Raw genomic sequence first — 25,014 nt, 5'->3', positions numbered from 1 at the left:
GTGGGTAATGAAGGGTCCTTGCTATTCTGGATCCTTGGGATGTCCCTATGCCATTGAAGTTGACATTTAAAATTGTTAAAGTAAAAAATTAAGATTATGGTAAAATAAAAGTTATGGTTAGGGATTAGAGTAAGGACGTCCCAAGGATCCCAGATAGGACTGTCCCTTGAGTAAGGACTGTCCCTTGAGTAAGGACTGTCCTTTGTCTCCATGGCATAACTGTGATTAATTTAGCCTTCTGTCTTGTTCCAGTGCAAGGAAACACAAAGACACACAGCAGTAGAAATATGTATTGGAAAACAAATCAGAATTTCCCCTGCGTCAGGAATTCCATGTAGAGGTGTAGCCTAGCCCAGGCTGCAATACGATCACCCGTCCGACCGGTGTAGCGGTGCGGAGGGTGTGGGCTGGTTGGGCTGAAGGGCAGGGCGCATACTTCGTACTGGTTATGCTGTAGGCTAACAGCTACTTTGCGCACTGTCTGTCTAGATCTAATCGGCAGCCTAAAGTGCCCAACGCTTTCCATCGCCGCTTTGTTATTCGCATTTATCCATAGAGACCCTTGGATTTGTACGTGCGCGTCATTTCTGACCTGTGGAGTGATTTTACGCAGCGGCAATTTGGGGCTGATCTTATCGAATCCGAATGGAATCAAACGGCAAAGCGGGAAAACATGGTAGGTTGAGCTGCAGATATACGGACTATTGAGTGATATCTGATCATATTTAGAGAAACTTCTTTTTTATGCTCTACTACCCGAACCACTGTAACATCCTCAATGGGCGTTGTGACCAGTTATGCTTGAGTGGAATGTGATTTGTTTGTCTGAGATTGTTGTCCCGTGTCTTGTGTAGGGCTGACTGACAGAGTGTTGTCCTGCGTCTTGTGTAGGGCTGACTGACAGAGTGTTGTCCCGTGTCTTGTGTAGGGCTGACTGACAGAGTGTTGTCCCGTGTCTTGTGTAGGGCTGACTGACAGAGTGTTGTCCTGCGTCTTGTGTAGGGCTGACTGACAGAGTGTTGTCCCGTGTCTTGTGTAGGGCTGACTGACAGAGTGTTGTCCTGCGTCTTGTGTAGGGCTGACTGACAGTGTTGTCCCGTGTCTTGTGTAGGGCTGACTGACAGAGTGTTGTCCCGTGTCTTGTGTAGGGCTGACTGACAGATTGTTGTCCTGCGTCTTGTATAGGGCTGACTGACAGATTGTTGTCCTGCGTCTTGTGTAGGGCTGACTGACAGATTGTTGTCCTGCGTTTTGTGTAGGGCTGACTGACAGAGCGTGTTGTCCTGCGTCTCGTGTAGGGCTGACTGACAGAGTGTTGTCCTGTGTCTTGTGTAGGGCTGACTGACAGAGCGTGTTGTCCTGCGTCTCGTGTAGGGCTGACTGACAGAGTGTTGTCCTGCGTCTTGTGTAGGGCTGACTGACAGAGCGTGTTGTCCTGCGTCTCGTGTAGGGCTGACTGACAGAGTGTTGTCCTGTGTCTTGTGTAGGGCTGACTGACAGAGTGTTGTCCTGCGTCTCGTGTAGGGCTGACTGACAGAGTGTTGTCCTGCGTCTTGTATAGGGCTGACTGACAGAGTGTTGTCCTGCGTCTTGTATAGGGCTGACTGACAGAGTGTTGTCATGTGTCTTGTGTAGGGCTGACTGACAGAGTGTTGTCCTGTGTCTTGTGTAGGGCTGACTGACAGAGTGTTGTCATGTCTCTTGTGTAGGGCTGACTGACAGAGCGTGTTGTCCTGCGTCTTGTGTAGGGCTGACTGACAGAGTGTTGTCCCGTGTCTTGTGTAGGGCTGATGTTAAAACAAGGACAAAGTAATGGTCGTTATTGTCCTAGGAAGAATAAGTAGAATAAATGCTTTATCTCAGGAATTAACAATGTGGTTTATTGATGAGCAACAACATGTTTGTGTGCAGCAAGATCCGATGTTATTATGTGTGGAGGCAGGTGGAGAGAGGCAGCCAACCAGGGAGCAGGCAGAAAGAGGCAGCCAACCAGGGAGCAGGTAGAGAGAGGCAGCCAACCAGGGAGCAGGCAGAGAGTGGCAGCCAACCAGGGAGCAGGCAGAGAGAGGCAGCCAACCAGGGAGCAGGCAGAGAGAGGCAGCCAACCAGGGAGCAGGTAGAGAGAGGCAGCCAACCAGGGAGCAGGCAGAAAGAGGCAGCCAACCAGGGAGCAGGTAGAGAGAGGCAGCCAACCAGGGAGCAGGCAGAGAGAGGCAGCCAACCAGGGAGCAGGCAGAGAGAGGCAGCCAACCAGGGAGCAGGCAGAGAGAGGCAGCCAACCAGGGAGCAGGCAGAGAGAGGCAGCCAACCAGGAAGCAGGCAGAGAGAGGCAGCCAACCAGGGAGCAGGTAGAGAGAGGCAGCCAACCAGGGAGCAAGCAGAGAGAGGCAGCCAACCAGGGAGCAGGCAGAGAGAGGCAGCCAACCAGGGAGCAGGTAGAGAGAGGCAGCCAACCAGGGAGCAGGTAGAGAGAGGCAGCCAACCAGGGAGCAGGTAGAGAGAGGCAGCCAACCAGGGAGAAGGTAGAGAGAGGCAGCCAACCAGGGAGCAGGTAGAGAGAGGCAGCCAACCAGGGAGCAGGCAGAGAGAGGCAGCCAACCAGGGTAGCAGGCAGAGAGAGGCAGCCAACCAGGGAGCAGGCAGAGAGAGGCAGCCAACCAGGGAGCAGGCAGAGAGAGGCATCCAACCAGGGAGCAGGCAGAGAGAGGCAGCCAACCAGGGAGCAGGCAGAGAGAGGCAGCCAACCAGGGAGGAGGCAGAGAGAGGCAGCCAACCAGGGAGGAGGCAGAGAGAGGAAGCCAACCAGGGAGCAGGCAGAGAGAGGCAGCCAACCAGGGAGCAGGTAGAAAGAGGCAGCCAACCAGGGAGCAGGTAGAGAGAGGCAGCCAACCAGGGAGCAGGTAGAGAGAGGCAGCCAACCAGGGAGCAGGTAGAGAGAGGCAGCCAACCAGGGAGCAGGTAGAGAGAGGCAGCCAACCAGGGAGCAGGTAGAGAGAGGCAGCCAACCAGGGAGCAGGTAGAGAGAGGCAGCCAACCAGGGAGCAGGCAGAGAGAGGCAGCCAACCAGGGAGCAGGTAGAGAGAGGCAGCCAACCAGGGAGCAGGTAGAGAGAGGCAGCCAACCAGGGAGCAGGCAGAGAGAGGCAGCCAACCAGGGAGCAGGCAGAGAGAGGCAGCCAACCAGGGAGCAGGCAGAGAGAGGCAGCCAACCAGGGAGCAGGTAGAGAGAGGCAGCCAACCAGGGAGCAGGTAGAGAGAGGCAGCCAACCAGGGAGCAGGCAGAGGCAGCCAACCAGGGAGCAGGTAGAGAGAGGCAGCCAACCAGGGAGCAAGCAGAGAGAGGCAGCCAACCAGGGAGCAGTTAGAGAGAGGCAGCCAACCAGGGAGCAGGTAGAGAGAGGCAGCCAACCAGGGAGCAGGTAGAGGCAGCCAACCAGGGAGCAGGCAGAGAGAGGCAGCCAACCAGGGAGCAGGCAGAGAGAGGCAGCCAACCAGGGAGCAGGCAGAGAGAGGCAGCCAACCAGGGAGCAGGCAGAGAGAGGCAGCCAACCAGGGAGCAGGCAGAGGCAGCCAACCAGGGAGCAGGTAGAGAGAGGCAGCCAACCAGGGAGCAAGCAGAGAGAGGCAGCCAACCAGGGAGCAGTTAGAGAGAGGCAGCCAACCAGGGAGCAGGTAGAGAGAGGCAGCCAACCAGGGAGCAGGTAGAGGCAGCCAACCAGGGAGCAGGCAGAGAGAGGCAGCAAACCAGGGAGCAGGCAGAGAGAGGCAGCCAACCAGGGAGCAGGCAGAGAGAGGCAGCCAACCAGGGAGCAGGCAGAGAGAGGCAGCCAACCAGGGAGCAGGCAGAGAGAGGCAGCCAACCAGGGAGCAGGTAGAGAGAGGCAGCCAACCAGGGAGCAGGTAGAGAGAGGCAGCCAACCAGGGAGCAGGCAGAGAGAGGCAGCCAACCAGGGAGCAGGCAGAGAGAGGCTGCCAACCAGGGAGCAGGCAGAGAGAGGCTGCCAACCAGGGAGCAGGTAGAGAGAGGCAGCCAACCAGGGAGCAGGCAGAGAGAGGCAGCCAACCAGGGAGCAGGCAGAGAGAGGCAGCCCACCAGGGAGCAGGCAGAGAGAGGCAGCCAACCAGGGAGCAGGTAGAGAGAGGCAGCCAACCAGGGAGCAGGTAGAGAGAGGCAGCCAACCAGGGAGCAGGCAGAGAGAGGCAGCCAACCAGGGAGCAGGCAGAGAGAGGCAGCCAACCAGGGAGCAGGTAGAGAGAGGCAGCCAACCAGGGAGCAGACAGAGAGAGGCAGCCAACCAGGGAGCAAGTAGAGAGAGGCAACCAACCAGGGAGCAGGCAGAGAGAGGCAGCCAACCAGGGAGCAGGCAGAGAGAGGCAGCCAACCAGGGAGCAGGCAGAGAGAGGCAGCCAACCAGGGAGCAGGCAGAGAGAGGCAGCCAACCAGGGAGCAGGCAGAGAGAGGCAGCCAACCAGGGAGCAGGCAGAGGCAGCCAACCAGGGAGCAGGTAGAGAGAGGCAGCCAACCAGGGAGCAAGCAGAGAGAGGCAGCCAACCAGGGAGCAGTTAGAGAGAGGCAGCCAACCAGGGAGCAGGTAGAGAGAGGCAGCCAACCAGGGAGCAGGTAGAGGCAGCCAACCAGGGAGCAGGCAGAGAGAGGCAGCCAACCAGGGAGCAGGCAGAGAGAGGCAGCCAACCAGGGAGCAGGCAGAGAGAGGCAGCCAACCAGGGAGCAGGCAGAGAGAGGCAGCCAACCAGGGAGCAGGCAGAGAGAGGCAGCCAACCAGGGAGCAGGTAGAGAGAGGCAGCCAACCAGGGAGCAGGTAGAGAGAGGCAGCCAACCAGGGAGCAGGCAGAGAGAGGCAGCCAACCAGGGAGCAGGCAGAGAGAGGCTGCCAACCAGGGAGCAGGTAGAGAGAGGCAGCCAACCAGGGAGCAGGCAGAGAGAGGCAGCCCACCAGGGAGCAGGCAGAGAGAGGCAGCCAACCAGGGAGCAGGTAGAGAGAGGCAGCCAACCAGGGAGCAGGTAGAGAGAGGCAGCCAACCAGGGAGCAGGCAGAGAGAGGCAGCCAACCAGGGAGCAGGCAGAGAGAGGCAGCCAACCAGGGAGCAGGTAGAGAGAGGCAGCCAACCAGGGAGCAGACAGAGAGAGGCAGCCAACCAGGGAGCAAGTAGAGAGAGGCAACCAACCAGGGAGCAGGCAGAGAGAGGCAGCCAACCAGGGAGCAGGCAGAGAGAGGCAGCCAACCAGGGAGCAGGTAGAGAGAAGCAGCCAACCAGGGAGCAGGCAGAGAGAGGCAGCCAACCAGGGAGCAGGCAGAGAGAGGCAGCCAACCAGGGAGCAGGCAGAGAGAGGCAGCCAACCAGGGAGCAGGCAGAGAGAGGCAGCCAACCAGGGAGCAGGCAGAGAGAGGCAGCCAACCAGGGAGCAGGCAGGGAGAGGCAGCCAACCAGGGAGCAGGTAGGGAGAGGCAGCCAACCAGGGAGCAGGCAGAGAGAGGCAGCCAACCAGGGAGCAGGCAGAGAAAGGCAGCCAACCAGGGAGCAGACAGAGAGAGGCAGCCAACCAGGGAGCAGACAGAGAGAGGCAGCCAACCAGGGAGCAGGCAGAGAGAGGCAGCCAACCAGGGAGCAGGCAGAGAGAGGCAGCCAACCAGGGAGCAGGCAGAGAAAGGCAGCCAACCAGGGAGCAGGCAGAGAGAGGCAGCCAACCAGGGAGCAGGCAGAGAGAGGCAGCCAACCAGGGAGCAGGCAGAGAGAGGCAGCCAACCAGGGAGCAGACAGAGAGAGGCAGCCAACCAGGGAGCAGACAGAGAGAGGCAGCAAACCAGGGAGCAGGCAGAGAGAGGCAGCCAACCAGGGAGCAGACAGAGAGAGGCAGCCAACCAGGGAGCAGGCAGAGAGAGTCAGCCAACCAGGGAGCAGGCAGAGAGAGGCAGCCAACCAGGGAGCAGGCAGAGAGAGGCAGCCAACCAGGGAGCAGGCAGAGAGAGGCAGCCAACCAGGGAGCAGGCAGAGAGAGGCAGCCAACCAGGGAGCAGGCAGAGAGAGGCAGCCAACCAGGGAGCAGGCAGAGAAAGGCAGCCAACCAGGGAGCAGGCAGAGAGAGGCAGCCAACCAGGGAGCAGGCAGAGAGAGGCAGCCAACCAGGGAGCAGGCAGAGAGAGGCAGCCAACCAGGGAGTAGGCAGAGAGAGGCAGCCAACCAGGGAGCAGGTAGAGAGAGGCAGCCAACCAGGGAGCAGGCAGAGAGAGGCAGCCAACCAGGGAGCAGGCAGAGAAAGGCAGCCAACCAGGGAGCAGACAGAGAGAGGCAGCCAACCAGGGAGCAGACAGAGAGAGGCAGCAAACCAGGGAGCAGGCAGAGAGAGGCAGCCAACCAGGGAGCAGGCAGAGAGAGGCAGCCAACCAGGGAGCAGAAAGAGAGAGGCAGCCAACCAGGGAGCAGACAGAGAGAAGCAGCAAACCAGGGAGCAGGCAGAGAGAGGCAGCCAACCAGGGAGGATACATCCCAGGTTCCAACTCCTTCCGTCTGTGAATGATAAGTGATAAAGGGTAGCCAATGCACCTTAGGTAATGTTGTATGCTGGATAGGCTGCAACTTGCTGTATCTGCCTGTAATGAACAGTGGCCACAGTCATTGATATACCCCTTGATTTTGTCTTACTTTATCCTAACCAAAAAAGGTAAATTAATTAAACTCCAATTTACACTTAAATGCACAAGGAAGGAGAGAGCAGTAATTAACCGTCAGAACGATGTCCAACTGACTCACCACCAGGGTTGGGTAGCTTACTTTCTAAATGTAATCCATTACAGTTACTAGTTACCTGTCCAACATTTGTATTAGTAATGTAACTTTTGGATTACCCAAACTCGGAGAAGTAATCGGATTACTTTTTAGCTACTTTTAGATTCCTTTCTCCTTAAGAGGCATTAGAAGAATACAAAAATGTACAGTGCCTTCGGAAAGTATTCAGACCCCTTGACTTTTTCTACATTTTGATACGTTACAGATACATTACGCACCATACCCCATAACCCACTGGAAATATCACATTTACATAATTATTCAGCCCCTTTACTTAGTACTTTGTTGAAGCACCTTTTTCAGCAATTACAGCCTCAAGTCTTCTTGGTTATGATGCTACAAGCTTGGCACACCTGTATTTGGGGAGTTTCTCCCATTCTTCTCTGCAGATCATCTCAAGCTCTGTCAGGTTGGATGGGGAGCGTTGCTGCACAGCTATTTTCAGGTCTCACCAGAGATGTTTGATCGGGTTCAAGTCCGGGCTCTGGCTGGGCCACTCAAGGACATTCAGAGACCTGTCCCGAAGCCACTCCTGTGTTTTACCTGCTGTTTCAGTGTAATTACCCTGTAATAGAGACCCCTTATTTTTTTGCAGTGGAGGGAACACGCCCTGTCCTCGCAGACCTGCGAATGTCATGACTTTTGAGCTTTTTTTTGGACGTTTCTAAAGGATGCATCGGTAGCATCGGTAGCATCGGTAGCATCGGTAGCATCGGTAGCATCGGTAGCATTGGTAGCATTGGTAGCATCGGTAGCATTGGTAGCATCGGTAGCATTGGTAGCATCGGTAGCATTGGTAGCATCGGTAGCATCGGTAGCATCGGGATATAGTAGAGGAGAGGAGTGAAAGGTGTTCCTGATGTATCGACGGCATAAATGTCTCAAAAAGACTCAACCAGAGGAGGTGTTCCAAGAGCACGCGAGAACAGGAGAATGGCAAACTCTTAGATAGGTAAACACCTCGTATTTAGGAAACCCTGTCTGCCGGCTTTCAAGGCAAAGTTAAAGACAATCTGTTATATTATTGCAAAGACATAGCATGGCGGTTGCTGAATACAGAGGCTGGCGGTAGACAAAGCTACTACTCCTGGATCTTCTTTTGGCAAGGGACATCACCGCCACCCATGCCTACAATTGTGATTGGAGCATTTTCTCTCAAGGATTGTACAGGAATGCAGCATCAAATCCTAAAATGTCTCAACAATTGTCACGTTCCTGACCTATTTCTGTTAGTTTGTTATATGTGTTAGTTGGTCAGGACGTGAGTTTGGGTGGGCATTCTATGTTTTCTGTTTCTATGTTGGTTTTTGGGTTGCCTGGTATGGCTCTTAATTAGAGGCAGGTGTTTGGCGTTCCTCTAATTAAGAGTCATATTTAGGTAGGCGTTGTCACAGTGTTCGTTGTGGGTGATTGTCTTCCGTGTCTGTGTCTATGTTTGCACCATATGGGACTGTTTACGGTTTGTTCGGTTTGTGTAGCCTATGTTTCCTATTCGTGCGTTCTTCTTGTTTTATGTAAGTTCGTCGTCTAGGTCTGTCTACACCGTTTGTTGTTTTTGTTAGTTTAGTCAAGTTTGTGTTTTCTTTAATAAATTATGTGTTCAAACTCCACTGCGCCTTGGTTCGATCACTACTCCTCCTTTTCGGTAGAAGAGGAGGAGGACCGTCGTTACAACAATGTAGAAAATGAAAATAATATTGGTAGTGGTGGTATGAAGGCATGTTGTAGTGACAAAATATCAGGATACATAGTATCAGAGACTTTCACCTATTCCAAACATGAATCAGTCACGTGGACGACATCAACATACTGTACATAGAATAAATAAACAAACAGTAGGGGTTTATTTACATTTGAGTCATTAAGCAGACTCTCTGATCCAGCGCCACTACAGTAGTGAGTCATTTAGCAGACTCTCTGATCCAGAGCCACTACAGTAGTGAGTCATTTAGCAGACTCTCTGATCCAGAGCCACTACAGTAGTGAGTCATTTAGCAGACTCTCTGATCCAGAGCCACTACAGTAGTGAGTCATTTAGCAGACTCTCTGATCCAGAGCCACTACAGTAGTGAGTCATTTAGCAGACTCTCTGATCCAGAGCCACTACAGTAGTGAGTCATTTAGCAGACTCTCTGATCCAGAGTCACTACAGTAGTGAGTCATTTAGCAGACTCTCTGATCCAGCGCCACTACAGTAGTGAGTCATTTAGCAGACTCTCTGATCCAGAGTCACTACAGTAGTGAGTCATTTAGCAGACTCTCTGATCCAGAGCCACTACAGTAGTGAGTCATTTAGCAGACTCTCTGATCCAGAGCCACTACAGTAGTGAGTCATTTAGCAGACTCTCTGATCCAGAGCCACTACAGTAGTGAGTCATTTAGCAGACTCTCTGATCCAGAGCCACTACAGTAGTGAGTCATTTAGCAGACTCTCTGATCCAGAGCCACTACAGTAGTGAGTCATTTAGCAGACTCTCTGATCCAGAGCCACTACAGTAGTGAGTCATTTAGCAGACTCTCTGATCCAGCGCCACTACAGTAGTGAGTCATTTAGCAGACTCTCTGATCCAGAGCCACTACAGTAGTGAGTCATTTAGCAGACTCTCTGATCCAGAGCCACTACAGTAGTGAGTCATTTAGCAGACTCTCTGATCCAGCGCCACTACAGTAGTGAGTCATTTAGCAGACTCTCTGATCCAGAGCCACTACAGTAGTGAGTCATTTAGCAGACTCTCTGATCCAGAGCCACTACAGTAGTGAGTCATTTAGCAGACTCTCTGATCCAGCGCCACTACAGTAGTGAGTCATTTAGCAGACTCTCTGATCCAGAGCCACTACAGTAGTGAGTCATTTAGCAGACTCTCTGATCCAGAGCCACTACAGTAGTGAATCATTTAGCAGACTCTCTGATCCAGAGTCACTACAGTAGTGAGTCATTTAGCAGACTCTCTGATCCAGCGCCACTACAGTAGTGAGTCATTTAGCAGACTCTCTGATCCAGAGTCACTACAGTAGTGAGTTATTTAGCAGACTCTCTGATCCAGAGCCACTACAGTAGTGAGTCATTTAGCAGACTCTCTGATCCAGAGCCACTACAGTAGTGAGTCATTTAGCAGACTCTCTGATCCAGCGCCACTACAGTAGTGAGTCATTTAGCAGACTCTCTGATCCAGAGCCACTACAGTAGTGAGTGCACACGTTTTCTTACCTTTTTCGTACTGGTCCCCTGTGGGAATCAAACCTACAACCCTGGTGTTACAAGCACCATGCTCTACCAACAACTGCCACACAGGACCACAGGAAGTCCCATTGAGACCAGATCTCTTTATTTACACAGGAAGTCCCATTGAGACCCTGTGTCTTTATTTACACAGGAAGTCCCATTGAGACCCTGTGTCTTTATTTACACAGGAAGTCCCATTGAGACCATGTGTCTTTATTTACACAGGAAGTCCCATTGAGACCATGTGTCTTTATTTACACAGGAAGTCCCATTGAGACCATGTGTCTTTATTTACACAGGAAGTCCCATTGAGACCATGTGTCTTTATTTACACAGGAAGTCCCATTGAGACCATGTGTCTTTTGCATGGGAGCCCTGCTTATTATCTAAATCTTCAATAAAGATTGGATGTCCTCTCAGTCCCAGTTACAATATGCCTATAGGGTGTCTTTATACTGTAACTGTTGTAAACAATGTTTAGACGGCTGTGGTGTGGCTGTTGAGCTCCCAGAATGCAATATGTGATTGTTATGGAGCTGTTTAATCATCACGGGAGCACTTTGTAAACTCTGTCTGGCACAAATCACTAGTACGTTGTAAAACTTTTCAACGTTTCACAGTAACATCTACATCTGGTTTGGCGTTTGGGTTAGAATGTGGAATGCTTTATTTTCCCTCCAACACTAGTCAGGAAAACACACAGGTGTCTGCAGTGCTGCTGCTCAGCCTGTGGTTCATATAGAAACAGCCAACAACTCTGAGAACAACACCGGTTTACATCTAAGGGTTCTTCATGTTGCTGTTACTGACAGGTTTTTCTATCTTTTCTGAATTTCTCTTTTTTATTTTTTGTGTTCAGGTTGGGCTGTGTTATAAGTTATATTTTTCAGGAATCAATTGGTACATATTTTTTATTTATAGGCCTAGAATGGATGTAAAATTGTAGATTGTCCCTTTAAATGAGGGCTGTTCAGCCCCAGACGAGCCCAACCGTTACTACTGCAGATGGAAATACTGAATTAATTAAAAATACTGGAATGTTTCATTACACCCAAACATGGCTACAGACACACAGACTGACTGACTGACCAATTGGCTGAATGACTGGCTGACCGATTGACTGACTGGCTGGCTGACCGACTGGCTGACCAATTGACTGACCGACTGGCTGACTGACTGGCTGACCGACTGGCTGGCTGACCAATTGGCTGACTGGCCGGCTGGCTGACCGATTGGCTGACTGGCTGGCTGATTGACTGGCTGACCGATTGACTGACTGGCTGGCTGATTGACTGGCTGACCAATTGGCTGACTGACTGGCTGACCGACTGGCTGACTGATTGGCTGACTGGCTGGCTGGCTGACTGATTGGCTGACTGGCTGGCTGACCGACTGGCTGGCTGACTGATTGGCTGACTGGCTGGCTGACCGACTGACTGGCTGGCTGACCGATTGGCTGGCTGGCTGGCTGATTGACTGGCCGACCGACCGTCTGGCTGACTGGCTGGCTGACCGACTGGCTGGCTGACTGATTGACTGACTGACTAGCTGATTGACTGGCTGACCGACCGTCTGGCTGGCAGGCTGGCAGTGTAAATAAAGACACATGGTCTCAATGGGACTTCGCACTGGACTGTTATTAGCTGGTGTTTATATTGGTTAGAGGTCTGTATAGTGGATGGATAGAGAGTCTGTTTTTAAAGAGCATGTCTCTCTGAGGTTTCATGTCTCACGGGAAACGTAGTAGTCAGCTTAAAGACAGGAACAGAAAGTGTCCACTACTAAAAGTAAAGGAAAAACATTGGGAAATCTGTCGCATATACACTGATCAGGTCTTCTTTATAATAGTAGAGGTTAGGATTGTGTTTATAATAGTAGAGGTTAGGATTGTGTTTATAATAGTAGTGGTTAGGATTGTGTTTATGATGGTAGAGGTTAGGATTGTGTTTATGATGGTAGTGGTTAGGATTGCGTTTACAATAGTAGAGTTTAATATTTGTGTTTATAATGGTAGAGGTTAGGATTGTGTTTATGATGGTAGAGGTTAGGATTGTGTTTATGATGGTAGAGGTTAGGATTGTGTTTATGATGGTAGAGGTTAGGATTGTGTTTATAATGGTAGTGGTTAGGATTGCGTTTACAATAGTAGAGTTTAATATTTGTGTTTATAATGGTAGAGGTTAGGATTGTGTTTATGATGGTAGAGGTTAGGATTGTGTTTATGATGGTAGAGGTTAGGATTGTGTTTATGATGGTAGAGGTTAGGATTGTGTTTATAATGGTAGAGGTTAGGATTGTGTTTATAATAGTAGAGGTTAGGATTGTGTTTATGATGGTAGAGGTTAGGATTGTGTTTATGATGGTAGAGGTTAGGATTGTGTTTATAATGGTAGAGGTTAGGATTGTGTTTATAATGGTAGAGGTTAGGATTGTGTTTATGATGGTAGAGGTTAGGATTGTGTTTATAATGGTAGTGGTTAGGATTGCGTTTACAATAGTAGAGTTTAATATTTGTGTTTATAATGGTAGAGGTTAGGATTGTGTTTATGATGGTAGAGGTTAGGATTGTGTTTATGATGGTAGAGGTTAGGATTGTGTTTATGATGGTAGAGGTTAGGATTGTGTTTATAATGGTAGAGGTTAGGATTGTGTTTATAATAGTAGAGGTTAGGATTGTGTTTATGATGGTAGAGGTTAGGATTGTGTTTATAATAGTAGAAGTTAGGATTGTGTTTATGATGGTAGAGGTTAGGATTGTGTTTACAATGGTAGAGGTTAGGATTGGAGGTTAGGATTGTGTTTATAATGGTAGAGGTTAGGATTGTGTTTATAATGGTAGAGGTTAGGATTGTGTTTACAATAGTAGTGGTTAGGATTGTGTTTACAATAGTAGAGGTTAGGATTGTGTTTACAATAGTAGAGGTTAGGATTGTGTTTACAATAGTAGTGGTTAGGATTGTGTTTATAATAGTAGTGGTTAGGATTGTGTTTATAATAGTAGTGGTTAGGATTGTGTTTATAATAGTAGTGGTTAGGATTGCGTTTACAATAGTAGAGTTTAATATTTGTGTTTATAATGGTAGAGGTTAGGATTGTGTTTATGATGGTAGAGGTTAGGATTGTGTTTATGATGGTAGAGGTTAGGATTGTGTTTATGATGGTAGAGGTTAGGATTGTGTTTATAATGGTAGAGGTTAGGATTGTGTTTATAATGGTAGAGGTTAGGATTGTGTTTATAATAGTAGAGGTTAGGATTGTGTTTATGATGGTAGAGGTTAGGATTGTGTTTATGATGGTAGAGGTTAGGATTGTGTTTATAATGGTAGAGGTTAGGATTGTGTTTATAATGGTAGAGGTTAGGATTGTGTTTATGATGGTAGAGGTTAGGATTGTGTTTATAATGGTAGTGGTTAGGATTGCGTTTACAATAGTAGAGTTTAATATTTGTGTTTATAATGGTAGAGGTTAGGATTGTGTTTATGATGGTAGAGGTTAGGATTGTGTTTATGATGGTAGAGGTTAGGATTGTGTTTATGATGGTAGAGGTTAGGATTGTGTTTATAATGGTAGTGGTTAGGATTGTGTTTATAATGGTAGAGGTTAGGATTGTGTTTATAATAGTAGAGGTTAGGATTGTGTTTATGATGGTAGAGGTTAGGATTGTGTTTATAATAGTAGAAGTTAGGATTGTGTTTATGATGGTAGAGGTTAGGATTGTGTTTACAATGGTAGAGGTTAGGATTGGAGGTTAGGATTGTGTTTATAATGGTAGAGGTTAGGATTGTGTTTATAATGGTAGAGGTTAGGATTGTGTTTACAATAGTAGTGGTTAGGATTGTGTTTACAATAGTAGAGGTTAGGATTGTGTTTACAATAGTAGAGGTTAGGATTGTGTTTACAATAGTAGTGGTTAGGATTGTGTTTATAATAGTAGTGGTTAGGATTGTGTTTATAATAGTAGTGGTTAGGATTGTGTTTATAATAGTAGTGGTTAGGATTGCGTTTACAATAGTAGAGTTTAATATTTGTGTTTATAATGGTAGAGGTTAGGATTGTGTTTATGATGGTAGAGGTTAGGATTGTGTTTATGATGGTAGAGGTTAGGATTGTGTTTATGATGGTAGAGGTTAGGATTGTGTTTATAATGGTAGAGGTTAGGATTGTGTTTATAATAGTAGAGGTTAGGATTGTGTTTATGATGGTAGAGGTTAGGATTGTGTTTATAATAGTAGAAGTTAGGATTGTGTTTATGATGGTAGAGGTTAGGATTGTGTTTACAATGGTAGAGGTTAGGATTGGAGGTTAGGATTGTGTTTATAATGGTAGAGGTTAGGATTGTGTTTATAATGGTAGAGGTTAGGATTGTGTTTACAATAGTAGTGGTTAGGATTGTGTTTACAATAGTAGAGGTTAGGATTGTGTTTACAATAGTAGAGGTTAGGATTGTGTTTACAATAGTAGTGGTTAGGATTGTGTTTATAATGGTAGTGGTTAGGATTGTGTTTATAATAGTAGTGGTTAGGATTGTGTTTATAATAGTAGAGGTTAGGATTGTGTTTACAATAGTAGAGGTTAGGATTGTGTTTATAATGGTAGAGGTTAGGATTGTGTTTACAATAGTAGAGGTTAGGATTGTGTTTACAATAGTAGGCTGTAGGATACCTGCTGTGGAGGGTAGATGTCAAAGGGAATCCCAGCCACAAGCTGCCCAGTGACACAAGGCTGCAAGACGAGGTAAATGACTTCTCTGCGCCCTTCGAGGCAAACAACACTGAAGCATGCATGAGAGCATGAGTCCGTAATACCTATATCTTTCAAGCAGACCACCACAGTCCCTGTGCCCAAGAACACCAAGGGTACCTGCCTAAGGGACTACCGACCCGTAGCACTCACATCTGTAGCCATGAAGTTCTTTGAAAGGCTGGTCATGGCTCACATCAACTCCGCCATCCCAGACATCCTAGACCCCCTCCAATTTTCATACCACCCCAATAGATCCATAGAGGACGCAATCTCAATTGCACTCCACACTGCGCTTTCCCACCTGGATGAAAGGAACACCTACGTGAGAATGCTGTTCATTGACTACAGCTCAGCGTTCAACCCCCTTATCCCATCCCTAGCTCGTCACCACGTTTAGGACTCTGGGTCTAAACATATCCCTCTGCAGCTGGATCCTGGACTTACGTGCTGACCGCAGGTGGTGAGGGTAGGCAAAATCCCCTCCAAAAGACTGATCCTCCACATGGGGGCCCCTCAGGGGCGCGTGCTTAGTTCCCTCCTGAACTCCCTGTTCACCCACCACTGTGTGGCCAAGCACGACGCCAAAACCATCATTAAGTTTGCCGACGACACAAAGGTGGTAGGCCTGATCATCGACACCGATGAGACAGCCTATAGGGAGGAGGTCAGAGACCTGACAACGATGAGACAGCCTATAGGGAGGAGGTCAGAGACATGACAACGATGAGACAGCCTATAGGGAGGAGGTCAGAGACAACGATGAGACAGCCTATAGGGAGGAGGACAGAGACCTGGCAACGATGAGACGGCCTATAGGGAGGAGGTCAGAGACCTGACAACGATGAGACAGCCTATAGAGAGGAGGTCAGAGACCTGACAACGGTGAGACAGCCTATAGGAGGAGGTCAGAGACCTGGCAACGATGAGACAGCCTATAGGAAGGAGGTCAGAGACCTGACAACGATGAGACAGCCTATAGAGAGGAGGTCAGAGACCTGACAACGATGAGACAGCCTATAGGGAAGAGGTCAGAGACCTGACAACGATGAGACAGCCTATAGGGAAGAGGTCAGAGACCTGACAACGATGAGACAGCCTATAGGGAAGAGGTCAGAGACCTGACAACGATGAGACAGCCTATAGCGAAGAGGTCAGAGACCTGACAACGATGAGACGGCCTATAGGAAGGAGGTCAGAGACCTGACAGTGTGGTGCCAGGACAACAAACTCTCCCTCAATGTGATCAAGACAAAAGAGATGATCGTGGACTACAGGAAAAGGAGGACCAAACAGGCCCTAACCACTACTATTATAAACACAATCCTAACCTCTACTATTATAAACACAATCCTAACCACTACTATTATAAACACAATCCTAACCTCTACCATTATAAACACAATCCTAACCTCTACCATTATAAACACAATCCTAACCTCTACTATTATAAACACAATCCTAACCTCTACCATTATAAACACAATCCTAACCTCTACTATTATAAACACAATCCTAACCACTACTATTATAAACACAATCCTAACCTCTACTATTATAAACACAATCCTAACCTCTATAATGACCTACCCTCCATAGCAGGTATCCTACAGCCTGTAATGACCTACCCTCCATAGCAGGTATCCCCCAGCCTATAATGACCTACCCTCCATAGCAGGTATCCTACAGCCTATAATGACCTACCATCCATAGCAGGTATCCTACAGCCTGTAATGACCTACCCTCCATAGCAGGTATCCTGCAGCCTATAATGTCCTACCCTCCATAGCAGGTATCCTACAGCCTGTAATGACCTACCCTCCATAGCAGGTATCCTACAGCCAGCCTATAATGACCTACCCTCCATAGCAGGTATCCTGCAGCCTATAATGACCTACCCTCCATAGCAGGTATCCTACAGCCTATAATGACCTACCCTCCATAGCAGGTATCCTACAGCCTGTAATGTCCTACCCTACATAGCAGGTATCCTGCAGCCTATAATGTCCTACCCTCCATAGCAGGTATCCTACAGCCTGTAATGACCTACCCTCCATAGCAGGTATCCTGCAGCCTATAATGACCTACCCTCCATAGCAGGTATCCTACAGCCTATAATGACCTACCCTCCATAGCAGGTATCCTACAGCCAGCCTATAATGACCTACCCTCCATAGCAGGTATCCTACAGCCTGTAATGACCTACCCTCCATAGCAGGTATCCTACAGCCAGCCTATAATGATCTACCCTCCATAGCAGGTATCCTACAGCCTGTAATGACCTACCCTCCATAGCAGGTATCCTACAGCCAGCCTATAATGACCTACCCTCCATAGCAGGTATCCCCCAGCCTATAATGACCTACCCTCCATAGCAGGTATCCTACAGCCTATAATGACCTACCCTCCATAGCAGGTATCCTACAGCCAGCCTATAATGACCTACCCTCCATAGCAGGTATCCTACAGCCTGTAATGACCTACCCTCCATAGCAGGTATCCCCCAGCCTATAATGACCTACCCTCCATAGCAGGTATCCCCCAGCCTATAATGACCTACCCTCCATAGCAGGTATCCTACAGCCTATAATGACCTACCCTCCATAGCAGGTATCCTACAGCCTATAATGATCTACCCTCCATAGCAGGTATCCTACAGCCTGTAATGACCTACCCTCCATAGCAGGTATCCCCCAGCCTATAATGACCTACCCTCCATAGCAGGTATCCTACAGCCTGTAATGACCTACCCTCCATAGCAGGTATCCCCCAGCCTATAATGACCTACCCTCCATAGCAGGTATCCTACAGCCTATAATGACCTACCCTCCATAGCAGGTATCCTACAGCCTATAATGTCCTACCCTCCATAGCAGGTATCCTACAGCCTGTAATGTCCTACCCTCCATAGCAGGTATCCTGCAGCCTATAATGACCTACCCTCCATAGCAGGTATCCTACAGCCTATAATGACCTACCCTCCATAGCAGGTATCCTACAGCCAGCCTATAATGACCTACCCTCCATAGCAGGTATCCTACAGCCTGTAATGACCTACCCTCCATAGCAGGTATCCTACAGCCAGCCTATTATGATCTACCCTCCATAGCAGGTATCCTACAGCCTGTAATGACCTACCCTCCATAGCAGGTATCCCCCAGCCTATAATGACCTACCCTCCATAGCAGATATCCTACAGCCAGCCTATAATGACCTACCCTCCATAGCAGGTATCCTACAGCCAGCCTATAATGACCTACCCTCCATAGCAGGTATCCTACAGCCTATAATGACTTACCCTCCATAGCAGGTATCCTGCAGCCTATAATGTCCTACCCTCCATAGCAGGTATCCTACAGCCTGTAATGACCTACCCTCCATAGCAGGTATCCTGCAGCCTATAATGACCTACCCTCCATAGCAGGTATCCTACAGCCTATAATGACCTACCCTCCATAGCAGGTATCCTGCAGCCTATAATGTCCTACCCTCCATAGCAGGTATCCTGCAGCCTATAATGACCTACCCTCCATAGCAGGTATCCTGCAGCCTATAATGACCTACCCTCCATAGCAGGTATCCTACAGCCTATAATGACCTACCCTCCATAGCAGGTATCCTACAGCCAGCCTATAATGACCTACCCTCCATAGCAGGTATCCTACAGCCTATAATGACCTACCCTCCATAGCAGGTATCCTGCAGCCTATAATGTCCTACCCTCCATAGCAGGTATCCTGCAGCCTATAATGACCTACCCTCCATAGCAGGTATCCTGCAGCCTATAATGACCTACCCTCCATAGCAGGTATCCTACAGCCTATAATGACCTACCCTCCATAGCAGGTATCCTACAGCCAGCCTATAATGACCTACCCTCCATAGCAGGTATCCCCCAGCCTATAATGACCTACCCTCCATAGCAGGTATCCTACAGCCTATAATGACCTACCCTCCATAGCAGGTATCCTACAGCCAGCCTATAATGATCTACCCTCCATAGCAGGTATCCTACAGCCTGTAATGACCTACCCTCCATAGCAGGTATCCCCCAGCCTATAATGACCTACCCTCCATAGCAGGTATCCTGCAGCCTATAATGACCTACCCTGCATAGCAGGTATCCTACAGCCTATATTGTCCTACCCTCCATAGCAGGTATCCTACAGCCTATAATGACCTACCCTCCATAGCAGGTATCCTACAGCCTATAATGTCCTACCCTCCATAGCAGGTATCCTACAGCCTATAATGACCTACCCTCCATAGCAGGTATCCTACAGCCAGCCTATAATGATCTACCCCCCATAGCAGGTATCCTACAGCCTATAATGACCTACCCTCCATAGCAGGTATCCTACAGCCTGTAATGACCTACCCTCCATAGCAGGTATCCTACAGCCTATAATGACCTACCCTCCATAGCAGGTATCTTACAGCCTATAATGACCTACCCTCCATAGCAGGTATCCTACAGCCTGTAATGACCTACCCTCCATAGCAGGTATCCTACAGCCTATAATGACCTACCCTCCATAGCAGGTATCTTACAGCCTATAATGACCTACCCTCCATAGCAGGTATTCTACAGCCTATAATGACCTACCCTCCATAGCAGGTATCCTACAGCCTGTAATGACCTACCCTCCATAGCAGGTATTCTACAGCCTATAATGACCTACCCTCCATAGCAGGTATCCTACAGCCTATAATGATCTACCCTCCATAGCAGGTATCCTGCAGCCTATAATGACCTACCCTCCATAGCAGGTATTCTACAGCCTATAATGACCTACCCTCCATAGCAGGTATCCTACAGCCTATAATGACCTACCCTCCATAGCAGGTATTCTACAGCCTATAATGACCTACCCTCCATAGCAGGTATCCTACAGCCTATAATGACCTACCCTCCATAGCAGGTATTCTACAGCCTATAATGACCTACCCTCCATAGCAGGTATCCTACAGCCTGTAATGACCTACCCTCCATAGCAGGTATCCTACAGCCTGTAATGACCTACCCTCCATAGCAGGTATCCTACAGCCTATAATGACCTACCCTCCATAGCAGGTATCCTACAGCCTATAATGACCTACCCTCCATAGCAGGTATTCTACAGCCTATAATGACCTACCCTCCATAGCAGGTATCCTACAGCCTGTAATGACCTACCCTCCATAGCAGGTATCCTACAGCCTGTAATGACCTACCCCCCATAGCAGGTATCCTGCAGCCTATAATGACCTACCCTCCATAGCAGGTATCCTACAGCCTATAATGTCCTACCCTCCATAGCAGGTATCCTACAGCCAGCCTATAATGACCTACCCTCCATAGCAGGTATTCTACAGCCTATAATGACCTACCCTCCATAGCAGGTATCCTACAGCCTATAATGTCCTACCCTCCATAGCAGGTATTCTACAGCCTATAATGACCTACCCTCCATAGCAGGTATCCTACAGCCTATAATGACCTACCCTCCATAGCAGGTATTCTACAGCCTATAATGACCTACCCTCCATAGCAGGTATCCTACAGCCTATAATGTCCTACCCTCCATAGCAGGTATTCTACAGCCTATAATGACCTACCCTCCATAGCAGGTATCCTACAGCCTATAATGACCTACCCTCCATAGCAGGTATTCTACAGCCTATAATGACCTACCCTCCATAGCAGGTATCCTACAGCCTATAATGACCTACCCTCCATAGCAGGTATCCTACAGCCTATAATGACCTACCCTCCATACACAAATAATTACATTTTAACAAATAATATCATATTTGCATTGATTGTTTTGAGGGGAAAATTCTCAAAAGGGTGTTATTGTTATTAATTTTGTACAATCACCTTACAGTTGTAAGGCCCTGTTTTATCTTTTGCTAAATTAAATTTTCCCGGTTTTATTTTTCCCAGTTTTCTTGTTTTTTTTCAGGTTCACTCTCAAAATCACACGTTTTTAATAGAAAAGCTACATTATTCTAAGTTCTAAGTCCACAACAATGCTTAAACCAAATCCGGAGACCATTTTTGAGGTCTGGGAAGAATACATATATTTTTTTGTCCTTTAGTTCAATTAACACCTAGCAAGAGACCATTGTGTTTGTATGGTGGTGTTAGTGTACACTGCATGTGGTGGGGGAGTTTACAAAACAATTACCCCGCGATTGATACAAATCATATGTCATTCTGCCAGACACTCTGCAGTCAACATTTAATTGCGAAGGTTTCTTGGGAAAGACTTTAGAAACGTTCATTCAAACAGTGCATGGTGACTGGATCGTGCATCACATGGTGACTGGATCGTGCATCACAGTGCATGGTGACTGGATCGTACATCTCAGTATATGGTGACTGGATCGTACATCTCAGTGCATGGTGACTGGATCGTACATCTCAGTGCATGGTGACTGGATCGTGCAACGCATGGTGACTGGATCGTGCATCTCAGTGCATGGTGACTGGATCGTGCATCGCATGGTGACTGGATCGTACATCTCAGTGCATGGTGACTGGATCGTGCATCTCAGTGCATGGTGACTGGATCGTGCATCTCAGTGCATGGTGACTGGATCGTGCATCTCAGTGCATGGTGACTGGATCGTGCATCTCAGTGCATGGTGACTGGATCGTGCATCGCATGGTGACTGGATCGTACATCTCAGTGCATGGTGACTGGATCGTGCATCCCAGTGCATGGTGACTGGATCGTGCATCTCAGTGCATGGTGACTGGATCGTGCATCTCAGTGCATGGTGACTGGATCGTGCATCTCAGTGCATGGTGACTGGATCGTGCATCTCAGTGCATGGTGACTGGATCGTACATCCCAGTGCATGGTGACTGGATCGTACATCTCAGTGCATGGTGACTGGATCGTGCATCTCAGTGCATGGTGACTGGATCGTGCATCTCAGTGCATGGTGACTGGATCGTGCATCTCAGTGCATGGTGACTGGATCGTGCATCTCAGTGCATGGTGACTGGATCGTGCATCTCAGTGCATGGTGACTGGATCGTGCATCTCAGTGCATGGTGACTGGATCGTGCATCTCAGTGCATGGTGACTGGATCGTGCATCTCAGTGCATGGTGACTGGATCGTACATCCCAGTGCATGGTGACTGGATCGTGCATCTCAGTGCATGGTGACTGGATCGTGCATCTCAGTGCATGGTGACTGGATCGTGCATCTCAGTGCATGGTGACTGGATCGTGCATCGTATGGTGACTGGATCGTACATCTCAGTGCATGGTGACTGGATCGTGCATCGTATGGTGACTGGATCGTACATCTCAGTGCATGGTGACTGGATCGTGCATCCCAGTGCATGGTGACTGGATCGTGCATCGCATGGTGACTGGATCGTGCATCGCATGGTGACTGGATCGTACATCTCAGTGCATGGTGACTGGATCGTGCATCGTATGGTGACTGGATCGTACATCTCAGTGCATGGTGACTGGATCGTGCATCTCAGTGCATGGTGACTGGATCGTACATCCCAGTGCATGGTGACTGGATCGTACATCTCAGTGCATGGTGACTGGATCGTGCATCTCAGTGCATGGTGACTGGATCGTGCATCGCATGGTGACTGGATCGTGCATCGCATGGTGACTGGATCGTGCATCGCATGGTGACTGGATCGTGCGTCTCTTCAGACTAAACTCTTTGAATAGTGAACATTCCCTTTGTTGCATAGCCATTGCTGTTTAAATAAATCTTGATAATACAAAAAAAGGTAACTGTGAAGCAAAAACGAATGAGACCAGCTTGTTAACACCATAACAACCATAACAACCATAACACCATAACAACCATAACACCATAACAACCATAACACCATAACAACCATAACAACCATAACAACCATAACACCATAACAACCATAACACCATAACAACCATAACAACCATAACACCATAACAACCATAACAACCATAACAACCATAACACCATAACAACCATAACACCATAACAACCATAACAACCATAACAACATAACAACCATAACACCATAACAACCATAACACCATAACAACCATAACAACCATAACACCCTTAATAACCATAACACCATAACACCCTTAATAACCATAACACCATAACAACCATAACACCATAACAACCATAACAACCATAACACCATAACAACCATAACACCATAACAACCATAACACCATAACACCCTTAATAACCATAACACCATAACACCATAACACCATAACACCATAACACCATAACACCCATAACACCATAACACCATAACAACCATAACACCCTTAATAACCATAACACCATAACACCATAACACCATAACACCATAACACCATAACACCATAACACCATAACACCATAACAACCATAACACCATAACACCATAACAACCATAACAACCATAACACCATAACACCATAACACCATAACAACCATAACACCATAACACCATAACACCATAACAACCATAACACCATAACACCATAACACCATAACAACCATAACAACCATAACACCATAACAACCATAACACCATAACACCATAACACCATAACAACCATAACACCATAACAACCATAACACCATAACAACCATAACACCATAACAACCATAACAACCATAACACCATAACAACCATAACACCATAACACCATAACAACCATAACACCATAACAACCATAACAACCATAACACCATAACACCATAACAACCATAACAACCATAACAACCATAACAACCATAACACCATAACAACCATAACAACCATAACAACCATAACAACCATAACACCATAACACCATAACACCATAACACCATAACACCATAACAACCATAACAACCATAACACCATAACAACATAACACCATAACACCATAACAACCATAACACCATAACACCATAACACCATAACAACCATAACACCATAACACCATAACAACCATAACACCATAACAACCATAACAACCAATACAAAATGGGTGTCGCACTGCCAAGTCAAAGGGTCACAAATGGGAGTGTTTTGGTCGCAATTTTGAGCGCTGAGTGGTAGCAAGTAGTGATGGGTCATTCACTAACTAACGGCTCTTCTTGAATGGCTCATTTTGGTGAACGTTGGGAACCAAATCGCATTGATGAAAGAGACAATAATCTGGCTTCCTGATTTACATACTGGTACTGGTGCTTTTTACCATTTAAACAATGACTATCTGCAAATAAGTTACCAAATAATTATCTGAAGATGGTGAATCCCCACTGCAGAAACAATAAATAGTAGGAAGAGCAAGTCATTCTCGTCCATGTGATCTAATAATTGTGATCTAATAATTTGTCCAGATAAAAATGTATTTGAACGAGCATATCACGATCTGACATAATGGTAGCCTACTTTTTGGTTCTCGGTCGATTTTCTAGCATTTTGAATGAAGAGCCGTTTGGGAGCCGTTTGGGAGCCGTTTGGGAGCCGTTTGGGAGCCGTTTGGGAGCCGTTTGGGAGCCAAATGATGCAGCTCTTTTATGTGACGGTTAATGTCTGCCTGACCTCTAACCTCTGTGTGACCCCACTAGGTTTAGAGGGCGATGTGGACCTCCAGTTCCTGCTGGTGGGGGGAAAGCTGATGAAAGTAAAGTCTTCCTCTTGGAAAAAGGTCCGAATGTACAAGCTGCATGATGACTACGTGACCGTATGGCATGAGTCACACAGGATCTTCAAGAGAAAACAGAACTGTGAGTACTGCACTGTTACTGTACCATGTACAACTGAATTAAAGGTAACCCATTGATGGGCCTCAAACACATTTACCTCCATTCTGTTATGAAACAACACAGCCCTGGATACCACTACTGGTCAGACTGGGGGTTACATCCCTAGATACCACTACTGGTCAGACTGGGGGTTACATCCCTGGATACCACTACTGGTCAGACTGGGGGTTACATCCCTAGATACCACTACTGGTCAGACTGGGGGTTACATCCCTAGATACCACTACTGGTCAGACTGGGGGTTACATCCCTAGATACCACTACTGGTCAGGCTGGGGGTTACATCCCTAGATACCACTACTGGTCAGACTGGGGGTTACATCCCTAGATACCACTACTGGTCAGACTGGGGGTTACATCCCTGGATACCACTACTGGTCAGACTGGGGGTTACATCCCTAGATACCACTACTGGTCAGACTGGGGGTTACATCCCTAGATACCACTACTGGTCAGACTGGGGGTTACATCCC

The 25,014-nt window shown here is 47.9% G+C and overlaps 1 protein-coding gene across 1 annotated transcript in view; it reads left to right on the top strand.

Moving 5' to 3' along the window:
* Positions 1–457: 457 nt before the first annotated feature.
* The window catches only part of LOC129823294 (1-phosphatidylinositol 4,5-bisphosphate phosphodiesterase delta-1-like), an 81,050-nt gene continuing 56,493 nt past the window's right edge, over positions 458–25,014 (top strand). The window contains exons 1-2 of the mRNA XM_055882228.1: positions 458–676; positions 24,344–24,502. Coding sequence (XP_055738203.1) covers positions 646–676; positions 24,344–24,502 — 190 coding nt within the window. The 5' untranslated portion in view covers positions 458–645. The remainder of the gene's footprint in view (positions 677–24,343; positions 24,503–25,014) is intronic.

This window comes from Salvelinus fontinalis, chromosome 25, assembly GCF_029448725.1.
Source record: "Salvelinus fontinalis isolate EN_2023a chromosome 25, ASM2944872v1, whole genome shotgun sequence".
Taxonomy (NCBI): Eukaryota; Metazoa; Chordata; class Actinopteri; order Salmoniformes; family Salmonidae; genus Salvelinus; species Salvelinus fontinalis.
The sequence above is the reverse complement of the archived record's forward strand: the minus strand, read 5'-3'. Positions and strand labels throughout refer to the sequence as shown.